Source organism: Stigmatopora argus, chromosome 3 (genome assembly GCF_051989625.1).
Source record: "Stigmatopora argus isolate UIUO_Sarg chromosome 3, RoL_Sarg_1.0, whole genome shotgun sequence".
NCBI classification, from domain to species: Eukaryota; Metazoa; Chordata; class Actinopteri; order Syngnathiformes; family Syngnathidae; genus Stigmatopora; species Stigmatopora argus.
Genome location: NC_135389.1, coordinates 9378872 through 9392667, shown reverse-complemented (window position 1 = coordinate 9392667; position 13796 = coordinate 9378872). Strand labels below are relative to the sequence as shown.

The 13796-nt window shown below is 40.6% G+C and overlaps 3 protein-coding genes across 11 annotated transcripts in view; 1 reads left to right on the top strand and 2 right to left on the bottom strand.

Annotated features, from left to right (window-relative positions):
* Positions 1–4305, top strand: part of LOC144071737 (voltage-dependent calcium channel subunit alpha-2/delta-4-like) — a 63603-nt gene extending 59298 nt beyond the window's left edge. For all 8 annotated transcript variants that reach the window (XM_077597105.1, XM_077597108.1, XM_077597106.1 and 5 more), the window contains one exon: positions 3974–4305. The gene's annotated coding sequence lies outside the window, so the exon portion shown is untranslated. The remainder of the gene's footprint in view (positions 1–3973) is intronic.
* Positions 1–9009, bottom strand: part of afg3l1 (AFG3-like AAA ATPase 1) — a 9175-nt gene extending 166 nt beyond the window's left edge. The window contains exons 1-16 of one of the 2 annotated variants that reach the window (XM_077597109.1): positions 8603–9007; positions 7265–7349; positions 7075–7145; positions 5989–6138; positions 5838–5909; positions 5044–5168; positions 4697–4964; positions 3992–4129; positions 3172–3325; positions 3003–3110; positions 2792–2917; positions 2604–2714; positions 1808–1923; positions 1526–1726; positions 1255–1449; positions 1–369 (exon numbers count right to left, since the gene is read on the bottom strand). The exon at positions 1–369 is cut by the window's left edge and continues 166 nt beyond it. In XM_077597109.1, the coding sequence (XP_077453235.1) occupies positions 142–369; positions 1255–1449; positions 1526–1726; positions 1808–1923; positions 2604–2714; positions 2792–2917; positions 3003–3110; positions 3172–3325; positions 3992–4129; positions 4697–4964; positions 5044–5168; positions 5838–5909; positions 5989–6138; positions 7075–7145; positions 7265–7349; positions 8603–8731 (2277 nt within the window). In that variant the 5' untranslated portion in view covers positions 8732–9007 and the 3' untranslated portion in view covers positions 1–141. Of the gene's footprint in view, positions 370–1254; positions 1450–1525; positions 1727–1807; positions 1924–2603; positions 2715–2791; positions 2918–3002; positions 3111–3171; positions 3326–3991; positions 4130–4696; positions 4965–5043; positions 5169–5837; positions 5910–5988; positions 6139–7074; positions 7146–7264; positions 7350–8602 lie in introns of both variants that reach the window. The other variant, XM_077597110.1, reaches the window with a different exon arrangement.
* Positions 9010–9312: 303 nt separating this feature from the next.
* On the bottom strand, positions 9313–12672 carry urahb (urate (5-hydroxyiso-) hydrolase b). The gene is made up of 4 exons (XM_077597113.1): positions 12511–12672; positions 11141–11323; positions 10859–10994; positions 9313–9989 (listed from the first exon to the last, which is right to left on the bottom strand). The coding sequence occupies exons 2-4, from the start codon at positions 11269–11271 to the stop codon at positions 9900–9902; spliced, it is 357 nt and encodes a 118-aa protein (XP_077453239.1). The 5' UTR covers positions 11272–11323; positions 12511–12672; the 3' UTR covers positions 9313–9899.
* Positions 12673–13796: the final 1124 nt, after the last annotated feature.

Genomic DNA, 13796 nt, shown 5'->3' with positions numbered 1-13796 from the left:
AAAAGCCGAGAAGGTCACGTCGCATCAGAGGCCATAGGATGTTGCGGCCGGCTCTCAGTGAATAAATAACATTTTTAAAAAAAAAATGTCCAAATAAACTATACGTCAGGATATGACTCGGCGGCACTGGGCGGTCTCAGTCTAGCTGGCTTGCCGTTTGTCCTGAGTGGCGGATTCATCCACCTCGTCGACGAGCCGCTCCTGGTTCCAGTCCCGCAAGCCTTCTGGCAGGCTAGTGTCTTCCTCGAAGCTCCCCGTGCCCTCCACAAACTCCTCGTAGGTGGACTTCTCTTCGAAAGGCCGTGGGCCCAGCAGCTCCAACATGTCCGCCTTGTCCAGAACTTCCTTCTCCAGTAGACGCTTGCCCACCTGAATGCACATTGCTCACGTTATGAGAACATAAATTTGCCTGAGCCATTTCGCGATATCCGAGGGATTACTGTATTTTGTTATATTAATCACACTATTTGAGCTACTGGAGATTGACATTCTAGTAGGGCCCACATCTAGGCTGAGATGGTCACCAAGAAATGTGGGATGTCCTTTTCTCAAATGTATTTTGCCCTTACAATTTGTAATTACCAAACTTAGAAAATGTGCCAACTCAAATAAAAAGTTCAGTAATACCTCATTTATCGCAGTTAGTAAGCTCCAAGACGCAATAGATGAACAACCGCAATAGGGACACTGTTTTTATGCTGTCTAGTTGGTATTAATTGGAATTTTAAAACCCTCTCTACGATGATTTAACTCCTGGAGGTAAAGACTGCCACCTAGTGGCCAGTGAAATGTCAAATTGTGACAAGCCTTTTTTCCCTTCTAAGCCGTCATCAGCAAAGTGGCGAGGAATTATTGAATTTTCAATTCTTATTCAATACAGCATCTAAGAACCTGGGGGTACTGCTGGCAAAGGATGTCTAAACCATTTGGGGCCGCTGTGGGTGCAGGTTTTTGTTCCAACACAGGTAGTTTAACCAATTATAGATTGCTGCTGAAACAAGAAGCACCTGCCTGCAATCCACTGAGTGTATGTATATCTAACATACCAGATTGTTAGAAAAGTTTCCCGTTATGTGTTGGAACGAAAACCTGGCCCCACTGCAGCCCTTTGTGGAATTATTTGCCCAGCTCTGCCATAAAAAGATGCCAAAGTACATATTTGAGCGATGATTTCTCTCAGCATAAGACTAAGGAATGTTATTCTTTTTTAACCATCTCCAATTAAGTAAGAACGAGAACATTTCTAGAACGTACCAACTCCACCAGGTCCTTCTTGTCACGGAGCAGCTCCAGCGTGTGCGCATAGGCCCGGTCCACCAGAGCTCGCACCTCCTCGTCGATCAACTCGGCTGTGGCTTCGCTGTACGGCTTCTCCACTAGCATCTCGCCCTGCCGCGGCAGCTCGAACGACACCTGGCCCACCTTGTCGCTCATTCCGAACTGGACAACCTGACGGGCACCACCAAAAATGGGAAATCTCTCCCCGAATTCCCCACGCGTAAATTTCAAGGGAGGGCCACGTTACCTGGGCGTACGCCGACTGCGTGACCTTTTTGAGGTCATCCTGCGCGCCGGTGGTGACACATCCAAAGAAGATGCTCTCGGCCACGCGTCCTCCCAGCATCATGCACATCCTGTCAAAGAGCTGCTCGCGGCTGTACAGGAACTGCTCGCGTGGGAGGTATTGCGCGTAGCCCAGGCCTTTCCCGCGGGGGATGATGGACACCTGAGAAGGTCGCAGTGAGCCGTGTCATCTCCAGATGGGTCAGACCGGGTCAAACCAGGTCATGCCCCCCACGACACACACCTTGAGCAGGGGATCGGCGTGCCGCAAGAACCAGCCCGTCACGGCGTGGCCCGCCTCGTGGTACGCCACCGTCTTCTTCTCCGTGGGCTGCAGAACTTGCGTCTTCTTCTCCAGACCTGAAACGGGAAGCAGGACAAGGAAGTGAATAGATTAGAGAAATTGGTGAGCAAAAGAAGAAAGTGAAACTAGCAAATGAACTAAGGGATGGGGAAATTAGGCAGGAAGTGGAAGGCAGCAGCTAGTGAGCCTCATGACACGGTGTGGAAAAAGATTGAAGAGCACCAAGACCTTTAACACTCAATGCCAGGGGTGCCCAACTCAAGCCCTCCAGGGCCCCTACTACCAGTCTGTTTTCCATGTCTCCCTCAACCAATACACCCAAATCAAATCATCAGGATTATTATCAAGATTCTGGACAGCTTGCTGATGAGTTGTTCATTTGGTTCAGGTGTGGTAGAGGAAGGAAATAGGGGGAGGAGGGCGCTAACAGCTTTATGTCTGCAAAAAAGCAGCCCCCTTTTGCAGTGTTTACATTCCAAGATGGTGCAACATTGTAATCCACTCAAGTATGGTGAATTATTATAGAACACACGAGTGGTCATTGAAAAAAAATCCTTGCAACCTTTAGTTTTGAATACAAAACAATTCAGGTGGCACTTCGCAAGAGGGATTAGCACAGATAAGAAAAGCAGCGTGCAAGAGCAAGATGATGAGAAAACATGAGAGGTCAAAACGGCCATGTTAAGTCAAGGAGGAAGAAGCAGGAAGTGACCCACAGGCGGCCCCCCGGACAGACCTCCAATGACCCTGTCGATGGCCTGCTCAAAGTGCTTGTGGCGGACATGCTCTTCGAGGTATCTGGCAGCGATGAGCGCCGCCTCGTTGCAAACGTTGGCGATGTCGGCCCCTACACCCGACGCAGAAAAATCCATGTTTAGCGAGGCCTTCACCTATTGGTTTCGGGATATCAGCCATTTGACATGCCGGTAAATCCCGGAGTGGCGGCGGCCATCTTCCTAGCGAGTGAGTCCTTGTCAATATTGGGGTCTAACTTGATTGGTCGGAGGTGCACTTTAAAGATGGACGCGCGTCCTTTGATGTCTGGAGGACCTGACATGGTCAATATAAAGAAAAGCAGTCTGAGAATGTGCGGAAGCAAGCAATGGCAAAGTAAATGCCAGAGGTCGCAGGTTACCGATGTAGATCTGCCTGTCAAAGCGTCCGGGTCTCATGAGGGCGGGGTCCAGAATGTCGGGTCTGTTGGTGCCGGCCAGGACCACCACGTTAGTGGCCGTGTTGAAGCCTGAGTGCAAATTGCAAAGGTGAGAAGCGAACATAAAGGGAGTTACCAAGCGGCGCCTGACCGTCCATTTCGACGAGCAGCTGGTTGAGCGTGTTCTCCTGCTCGCTCTGGCCGCCAAAGTTTCCCCCGCCGCGCTTGCGGCCCACCGCATCAATCTCGTCGATGAAGAGGATGCACGGAGCGTTCTTCCTCGCCATGGCAAACATGTCCCTTACCTGTTAATGGGACGCCACACAGTTTCCTAAAAGAAAGCCCACTACAAACCAAGAATAGGGTCTGAACTCGATTCAACCGAAAGGCAGAAACAGATTATCACGTGTTTTGCCGTTCTCATCTTTGCTAGCAATTTACAAAAAATGTTTGCTAACAAAGCTGATAATTGTGGCATTTTACTGTGGTATTTACGAGTAAAAAACATTTTTTTTACGCACATTACACATTTTCTAATTAATTTTGATGTTTGCAAGGCAAAATTTCCTTGCTATGACAATGGAATTATACCAGGAGGATTTTTGAATAGGATTGGCACCAAAGGGTTAAATGTTATAACATTCATAGGTGATAAATTGAACAGTAATATGTGAAAAAGGTTGACTTTAAGTCGATAACTTGTACGTTTAACATTTTAAAAAGATGTGTCAATTAAGTTGGCATTTTTAAGTGACAAATTAAATGGTACATATGTAATAGCTGACATTCATGCGATTGACATTTTAAAAGATGTGTGCTAATTTTCTAATAATAAATTTGACTTATAAAACATAAGATGATCAGCTAGAGTGCTTTAAATGAAACAAAACAAAGCGATTCATTTGTCCTTTTTCAACATATGCTACTGATTAAACTCCTCTGATTGCTCCAAGTCTGCTTCCAGAACTCACCCTAGCAGGTCCAACGCCCACGAACATCTCCAGGAACTCTGATCCATTGACGGTGATGAAGGGGACGTTGGCCTCTCCGGCAGTGGCTTTGGCCAGAAGAGTCTTACCCGTGCCGGGTGGTCCCGACAACACGGCGCCCTAAAAAACACACACGTGCGCTTGCATTTACCATCCAGGAAACTGACAGCAAGGCCTAACCCTAGAAGAATTCTATTTCTTACATCATACTAACTCCAAATCCTTCTATTTCACATTAACAACAAAAATAATTAAAATGCACTTTATCTGTCCAAAATAAACCAAATATTTTTGGATGTGTGTGTTTAATTTTGAACTCGGAAAATTACTATTGCTTCACAGGTCTGAGATCAAGAGTTGGAAAAAAACTCAGTGATTTTACCTAGGTCTACAATGTCTTGTGTCTTACTACTGCAATCAAGAAATTTCCCGAATACGGGATGAAATAAAGTACTAATCTAATCTAAATACTCTTGGGTAAGAAATATTTTGCCCAGGTCTTTTTCTGTGGGATAAAGATGATATATGAAGAAATGAACATTAAACAAACACTGAAATGCGCACTCACTTCTACCCAAAAAGAATATGAAAGAATAAGGGGGAGTGTGTAATAAGGAGAAAAATCAGCTTTTCGAGAGAAATGTGTGTTTGGGATAGGGGCTGGGAGCATGTTAGAAATTTGCTAACCTTGGGGATCTTGGCTCCGAGGTCCTGGTACTGTTGTGGGTTCTTGAGGAAGTTGACAAACTCCAATATTTCCAGCTTGGCTTCCTCGCAGCCCGCCACATCCTTGAACTTCACCTCAATGTTGTCCTTCAACATCTTGGCGGTGGACTCACTCATGCTGAAGGGCCCACCCCTGCCGCCACCCCCGCCCCCCATGGGTCCGCGGCGCAGCGTGAGGAGCAGGAAACCGATGAGCAGCAACGTGGGAATCATGCTCATCAGGAACGACCTACGCAAAAAAAACGGCACGTCGAGGCGGCACTGGAAGGACGCGCGTGACAAGGTGCTCCTGTGCAGACGACACTGACCCGTCGCTCTCAGAGCTGTAGACCACGGCGGGTCTACGTGACGCGTCCATGCCGAGCTCAGAGTGAGCCGTCTCCAGATTTCGCTCAAATGTGTCGACACTGCCAATGTTGAACCATACATAGTTCTGTAAACATACACACACAAAACATGACAACTTTGAACCAATCGGGAGGCAAAAGCCATGCTTTTAAAATGCCTGTTACATATTTTACAGAGCAAAAGTTGCGGTAAAAGTGTTTTTCTCAAGTTGTAATATTTTATCAAATCAGATTTTCTGGGGATAAAAACTATCCAGGAGCCATAATTAGTATTGTAGTAGTAATTACGTAATTGAGAGGTACTACGTACCCATGCTGTGCACTATGTACTTTTCAAGGCCTGGTTTACAGCAACCAAACCAAAATAGCTCCCCACTACGCACCACCTCAATAGGATCGCTGTGTCCCCCTGATGATAGACCTCAAATCGTCTGGCGTCCAGTCATCAGCTGTTAATTTAAATGAGTTTATCTATAGTACGAACGTTAAGTCACTTCAAATGGACTGACTGGGCGTCTTGTGCTGTCACCAAGTTAAGCAGAGTTTGTGCATGCCATGCTAGAAATTTACATTCAAGTGAGTGTGCAGCAATTTAGTATCAAGAGTTTTTATGTGTATAAAAAAAACTAGTATTGGTACAGTAACGGCATTGGCTGATAACACACAGCCAGATGTTAGAATCAGTATCGAGACTCAACAAATATTGGTGCAACACTGGTCATAATAGGAGCTTCTAGTATCATCTCCCTACTGACCGCTTCTGCATTGGCGCCAGGTACCAGGACGACGCGCACGTACTGCTTGTTGACCACCTCTAGACGATCCACCTAACACAGCAAAAAGTCCCCATTACACCTCACCTCTACCGCCGTTAGGTGTTTAGGTAGTATTGCCAAGCTGCCTTACGATGCCAGGCCCCAGGTAGTGCTGCACAAAGTCCTTCCAACTGATCTCCGGGCCGTTGTCACGCAAGTACAAGTAGAGTAGTGTCGAGGAAGCACCGACCACCCCGATGGCAAAGTAGCGGAAGTCCTTCTCATCCCACGGGAAATCACCCTGAACACAAACAATTAAAAAGTGTAACAACAGTAACAGAAAGTCAACTTGAGATTCAACTACACGCATGCACACACACACACACCGTCGTACATCTACTTACGAAATTAATTGGTTCCAACTTTTTTCATAACTTGAACATTTCTGAGTAGAGGTGTACTTTATGTAAATTCTATAATTCATTCCACGGTCCTCACACAACTACCAACTAAACCCTTTGAAATTGGTCAAAGTGTCCCAATTTTGTATGAAAGGTGTAAGGAAACACAAAAATGAGAGAAAGTTATAAGGAAATGATTTATTAATGTCTTAAAATAAATAAAGCAGATGAAAATGTGCCCTGCGCTGCTGAAATATCTCCCTCCGCAGCTGTTATAGATGTAATAATACCCATGTTTATCCGCCAATTGGCGGGAAGAGCCCGTTCAGCCAGGGCCGAAAGCCGTCCACTTTGTAGTACATTTTGGACTTTTTGCTGTGTGTTACCTGTGTGTGAAAATATGTGCTGCGTTGTATTTGTACGGTTTTTAATCGCTTCTTAATAAGGGGAATTCAAAATAAAATAACGGATAAGGAAATGCATTTACTTTTTGGGGGATTTCGTAACTTGGATCTTTTTCGTATCTCAAGTCACTCATTTGCATATAAAAAAAATCATAACCTGAAACTTTCGTACCTAGGGGCATTCGTAAGTAGAGGTATGACTGTATATACATACACAAATTGATGACGTGAATTTACTGTAATAAACAAAGGGCCACTCTATCGCTATTGTAACATAAAATGTCTCATTTCATGACAGACAAGGTTGATATGGACCAGTACAAACTGTCAATGTCAGACAACTTTGTTACATGTCCAAGCACTCAACTTCATCTTGTAATGATCTGATTTCTGCCACCAGTTTTGTTGTGGCACATATTCAATGACAATTACCTTCTGCATTCGGCTCCACCAGTCTTTTTTCCCTCCACCCTTCCCGCCTCCTCCGCCTTCTCCTTTCCCATCTGAAAAATCACAGAATTTTGTATTTTTACGCCTTTAAAAACATTCATTGTTGCTGTCAGATGTGTGGAGGGCTGTAAAATATGCATCGGAAATTGACACTGTGGAGGTGGATTTTCACCTTTTTGTTCACTCGAGTAAACACGTCGCTGAGCCAATCGCAGGCTGCGCGTGCACAGAGAACCAGCTGCAGTCGGACCCGCGCGCTGAAAACAAAACAGAGACGTTTCTTGATCAAATTCAAGTGTCTTAGCAAATCAAATCATAGGCCTGTGATCAGGACAGCATTGAGGCCATCTCTCAAATACACCCATTTGATACTTCTTTAATACTTGAGGATTGTAATTAGGAAGGAAAAAACAATGAGGAAAAAGTCGAGAGCAGTTTGATAAGCTTCATCAAGAGTAACACATTTTCATTTATCCATTCATGCACGATGATAAACGTAATCTGGATTCTATCAAGTATTTTTATAACGATAAAGGTCTAAACTGTATTTAGCTACATTAATTTGAATATTTTGCATTAATGAATAAATTCATCTTCTGAGCTACTAATCCTTACAAGGATGGTGGGGTGCTGGAACCTCTGGGCAGTAGAACCTGAAACCTTCAACCATGCATGTTTGTGTCATTTTGTTTCTGACTGATTAAACACTCCAAATTTTATGGGTATATAAGAAAATGATTTACCACAACGTAATTAACTTTCAAAGCAAATATTTTAATTTCTCCATATTCACGAGGTTACTACCAAATACTTTACCAACTCTTTTGTGCATTATCGCCAACAAGTAAACAGAACTTCGAAGTATAATAAGGATTTTGAAAAAAGAAAACATTTTTAAAAAATTAAAATCAATTGTTCGCACAGACTGAAGTAGAAAAACACATGTACCAATCCCATTTTAATTTTTAGGGGGAATTTAGGGCAGGCAATCTGTGGCCCGGCAAGAGTATTAAATTTAATCACATTATTTACTCACGGTCGATTCAGGTGAATCATGCCAGAACTAAATAATTACTTTAAGGACGACCATTCTTTATATTTTTTGTATTTTCCCGTTCACGTTACATGTCCTCAGGATGACCTTTACGGTGCATTGCGTCAGCTCTTTGTTTTGAGTTTACTCGCGGAATTCATTTATTTACTCACGGAAAGACGTTTGTTTTGAGTGACTACAGAACACGTGGTTTCAAGAAAAACGCCATTTTTGCCACAGTTACGTTTTGACTGTTGTTTAAACACTCACAAGTCATAGTATATATTAACCCTGTCAAAACCAAACCTTTCCAAAATACATCCGTTCCCTTTTTTGTACTCTTCTAAGATTAACAATGGATGTTACAAGCGGCGCATTATGTACAAAAGACGATTCTGTTAACTTTTAAGAAGAGACAATACATTTTGTTTCAAAACACAAGCACATTTATAAATGAAAAAACGTCGAGTACATTACTTTCAGAGCGAAGCGCGTGTATCCACCGAGGAAGCGGCGTCCTACAGTTACGTCCAGTCGAGCCGTGAGAGTGGCCCGGCAGCACAAAGGCCGAGCGGCCGTCAAGAGTAGCTTAAAAAGCGGTGACATTCTCCCTCTTCCAATCGCCTACAAAAACAAGAGGGAGAGGAAAAAGGCAGTTTCTCCGAGTTAAATTCACGTCTTCATCGTTGCAGTTATTGAACAAGGAGCGACGTGAAATGTCAACTGGGATGATGGAAAGACCCAGAAGGATGGCCTCCTGTAACGCCTGACTAGAAATAGATATTTAAGAAACATATATAACTCTTTAAAAAATACGATCATGATTATCAGATAAAAAAAACTATTATTTTCAATTGATTCTGTTATAACATGTTTATATTAATAGTGTTATCGTTGTTATAGCGGTCGAATTAAAATCCGGCTCTTAAATGGCAACAAAAGGGCTTCATTGTAGTACTTTACTCTGATTGGTGGACAGAATCGTCCACCCTTGTTTATAAAACAATGTCATTGGGTTAAATGAAAAAAAACTCAACCTACATAACAAATTATGAAATAACAGTTCTGAATGAAATACGTTTTGGAATTTACTTACCCAAGCAATATTTTAAAATAATTACCTTTATTCTGTGAATGACTTCTGAACTCCATTGAGGTTTGAAAAGAAAATAGAAAACAAAATAAAATACATCAAAATCAGAATCATCTTTATTGACCCAGTAGCATGTCAATACAGAAGGATGCCCTCTACTGGCTATCTATAAATACGCAATTTAAGTAATCAGCTCTAGTAAATTGAAAATCGGCCTGAGGATCAAATCGTATTCATCACTAAAACATACAGAACAAACATTATTCCCAGGCCTTCATCTTGAAATAATAATAATAATAACATCAATAAGTACTTTCTGAATGAAACAGGGAGCCATTGTGCAACAGAAGGATACAATCAGAGATTTAGAGTTTAAAGGTTAAAAGCATGGGAGCTAATGCACACATTGTTCCCTAACATTGGTTAATTTCATCAAATGAACAGGCAATTTAACTATTCTATTTATTTTCTAATAATATTGGTCATTTTGAATCAAAAAAAGATAATATCTTTGATTGTTTAATGTAAAAAAATTATCGATGAGCCCAGTGTGTTTGCGTTTTTTTAACGATGTTATTATAATTACATTTTAAGGAATTTATGTTACAACAACAAACACATTTTTTTTACACCACCTGCAAGTAAATGATGCAAGTGTGCGCATGTTAATGCTGGGGGTCCTCAACTTCCCAAGTATGTGCTGTAGGAGAAGCAGCTCATAAACAGCGGCAGGTGAACGTTCTGCTTTGAATCCGTGATGGTAAACACCACCTATGGCACAACCAAGAGAGGTTTGAGATTTGATTTGGAAAATTCAAGTTGAAAACCAGGAGGTCTGGAAAAATGGTAGCGCAAAAGGGAAATACATGTTCTGGGGAGCTGTTAGGGTCATTGAAAAATGGTCACTCAACTGAAAGATAATTATTTCATAATGTTCTAATTGTCTCCACGTATTAATTTCATTTTTTGGAAACATTTTTACATGGTAAATGAAGATTTTTTAATCAGAAGTGCGTTTCACATTTGGTTTATATTTCCTTTTAACTTCAGTAGTTCAGTGATGCACAGGCATCTTTTAAGCAGTAAAATTAAAATGCAAAATAAAACATTGACTCCCCGCTATAAAAATGTTTAAGCGTTTCTCGTCATATTACGACTTCAACGTTTTGGAACTCAAGTTGTTCACTTTTGAATTTTTCTTTTTCTTGGCATTTTATTTAATTATTTTTTGCATTCATATCACAGTATTTTTCCCCTTAAAATTGCTAAGTCAAGGAGATCCAGTTATTTTTTTTATCACTTTAAAAAATATATATATATTTTTTAATTAAGTTTCAGTCAAACACCAATAATGAGTACAAGATGCATGAAATAAGAAATTACGGTAATCATTTTGACTATGGGAGGACAAATATACTTTTGTTCCAATCGTATTATTTAAATAAAGTTAAATTGAATTAGAAATTAGGCATGTTGTTTTTCTTTTTTAATCTTATTCAAAGTATAAAACAGTGGCAACGAATGATGTTTTTTATTCCACGCATTTTTTATATGAAACCTGAGAAAATATAGTTAAAAATTGTTATGTTATATTGTTATGTAATTGTTATATATAAATAAGATGACTGGAAGAAGTTCACCTCAGCGTACGGATAGAAGGAGTCGCGTTCCAGGCTGTTCCAGTACGAGCCGCTCTCGAAACGTAACTTGTACATCCCCGGGATGAACGCTTCCCAGCTGATGAGCCCCGTGCAGCGACCGTCTTCATCCGTCGTCCTTAAAACGTCAACAATAGTAACATTATTATTAAAAAGAATAGAACACTAAGTAAGAAAAAAAAACTAACTAGACAATGAATGGCATTCCTGGAGAAATTGGGAGGATATGCTTTGGTCTCTGCAGTGTTTGGGTGCGCGTCGTACCCGACGTTGAGCAAGTTCCACAGCTTCAGGTGTGAGTCGAGTTGATGAAGACTGAGGGCCACGCCGGCGGCGGGAATTCCATCGCTGGTGTTTAGCACGTGCGTGCTAAGCGGGCTGCGCTCTGACGTCATCGTGGATGCCCAATTTTCTCAGTGACTCAGGTGTTGAATATGGTAGAAATGGCTAGGAGTGAAAAAAGTCAATACATGTAAATGTACAATGTTGTCACAATGTAAGTGGAATGTTGTCAGGCGATACTATTCTTATCACGTATCAAGTCACAATATAATTTGATCCCGATTAATCCCAATACAACACTGTAAGGCGATTATTGCGATTTTTAGAAATCACTTTTGGGAAAAAAACCATCAAAATTGACAAAGAAGTACATTTATATCCATTTATTTTTGAAACCTCATTCAGCACTAAATTAAACATGTTTTATGATGAACAACATATCCTTCATTGTATCCTTTAATTTTTAGTGCAGGCCTGCTTAAGTGCCAACCAGTTTTAGCCCAAACCTGCTTAAATGCAGGATTCTAAATTTGAAAAAAAAAAGAATGCTAGGGAAACAGCACCTTTGTGCGTAGATGTCAAGATTCTAGATGTCAGAGCACAACGTCTGACTCCTGCAGACTAGTGGACGCAAGTGGAAGTGCAGCATCCTATTGTTTACTTCTACCCGAATCACGTATTGATCGATTCAGATCGATGTTTAATCGATACTAGGATCGTGCTAAGAAATATCACGATATATTGCAGAATTGAATTTTTAAAAACTTTTAGTGCTGGGGTTTATGGGTTTCGCGGTTATTGTCAAAAGTCTAAATCCCCTTATTTAACTCATGATCACTTTTTCACTACCAAACTCACTTACCATATATTAAAATAATTCAATAAATTAAACAGCATTTATTTTGAATAAAATCAATCCATTTTGTACCAATTGGTAATTAATTCATATCCCATGAAACATCCCCCTTTCATTCACAAAAACGACTCATTAATTGCATGAAAATAACACCTATAGTTGTCCTAATGTGAAATATTTTCTGTCAATTATGTCATCGGTCTCAAACTGTTTTGACCTAAAACTTCCAACAACTGCTTAAAACAATCTAGAAATAAAAAGCCTCAATTTCATACTAGGTCTATTTTGAAGCAGTTTCTTTTGCAGACATCTTTTGTAAGTTAAGAACTATCAAATGAGAGCTAGGATTTGTTCCCTTTTAACAATATGCTCATTATTGTTTGCTGGCACGTAGAATTTAATAAACGTCGTAAAAGAGCACATAATGCAGAAAGCAGAAAACTCATTTGTGTAGATTGTTCAAAAAATAATAGAAAACAAATCCAAAAGTATTTACCTTGCCGTGAATTTTTTCCTGCTCCAAGTGTGTTGTGTTGCTGTGACGAGCCAGCGTGCACTGCAAACAAGTCTGCTGTCAAAGGTCGTGATGAGTGGGATGATTTAGAAAAATAGAGAAAAAGGTCAACAAACAGGCAGCCCTCCTCTGTCATCACATCTGTTTTATCAGCAATGTTAGCTCATTTTAAAGCTCACCTTTTAATGAAAGTTCTCAGAAGGGAAATTGCTGCTACTATTGTTCAAGCAACAAAATTGATCTGTAATCAAAATGTAATGAAGCCTAGAAATCACAACATTTTTCATTCAAAAATTTCCTGCTTTTTCCTTCGCTTTAAATCACACACCAATGTCTAATTGTATATATGCCAACATTTTGTCACATTTGGTGCAACCGGTGTTTAAAATAAGGATGCAAAAATGTTAGTCACATTTGTTTGTGGACATTTACAACAATATTTGGCAAGTTCGGTTTTTATTACTAAAAAATGGTGTTACACTTAAATGTTTAAATCCAGAACCAAACGTTTAATTTAAATCCTATATCTAAATATGACATCTAAATGTTAAATCTAAATCTTGAAATGGGTGAAACTAAGAATTTCACGAATAGTCATTCAGTCATTCAGCTTCTGAACTGCTTATAGTCACAAGGGTCACAGTAGTGATAATAACATTATCTAGGTTGGACTGACAAAGCTAAGGTGAAGGGGATAAAAACACTACACTCAGGTTGTCATCATCATGCCAAAACAACAATAAAAATGTCGATCAGCATTGGCATTTCTGCATGCAACCTAGTGGACTTGTATATACACTGAATTTGCTTTTTCTACAACTTAAGCCATAGGGATACTTCCACTTACATTTCCAAATCTATTTGGGAATCTTGACTTCAAGAAACTGAGCAGCACGCATAAATGTGAGATGAACAGAATTTAAGTGCATTTGTCCCTTCAAGGATAAAATATAGCCACTGGTTTACTTGGAGTCTGTTGGGGTAATCATTATTATAAATGTGTTTGCAATGAATATAGAGCCTTATAATATACATGCTTACTATATTAATCAATATATTTGCTCATCCTAAATGTGTAACTATATTAAACAATATATATATGTGTTGATCGCTTTTATGTTAGAGTTGAATTAATATGTGAAGCTAACGCTTACGCCAAGGTCGCTCTCCAGGACAGCTGGGACCAGCGAGAGATACAAGTACGCAAGGACATAAAACAATACACTGAGTTCTTGCTCCGAGGACTGATTACTGGAAGATGCGAGTTC

Coding starts and splice junctions, on each gene's coding strand:
- urahb (XM_077597113.1), bottom strand. CDS start 11,271: ATGACGTCAGAGCGCAGCCCGCTTAGCACGCACGTGCTAAACACCAGC. Junction 10,995..11,140: donor TGGAACTTGCTCAACGTCGG/GTACGACGCGCA, acceptor TGACGTTTTAAG/GACGACGGATGAAGACGGTC. Junction 9,990..10,858: donor CCTTCTATCCGTACGCTGAG/GTGAACTTCTTC, acceptor GTTGTGCCATAG/GTGGTGTTTACCATCACGGA.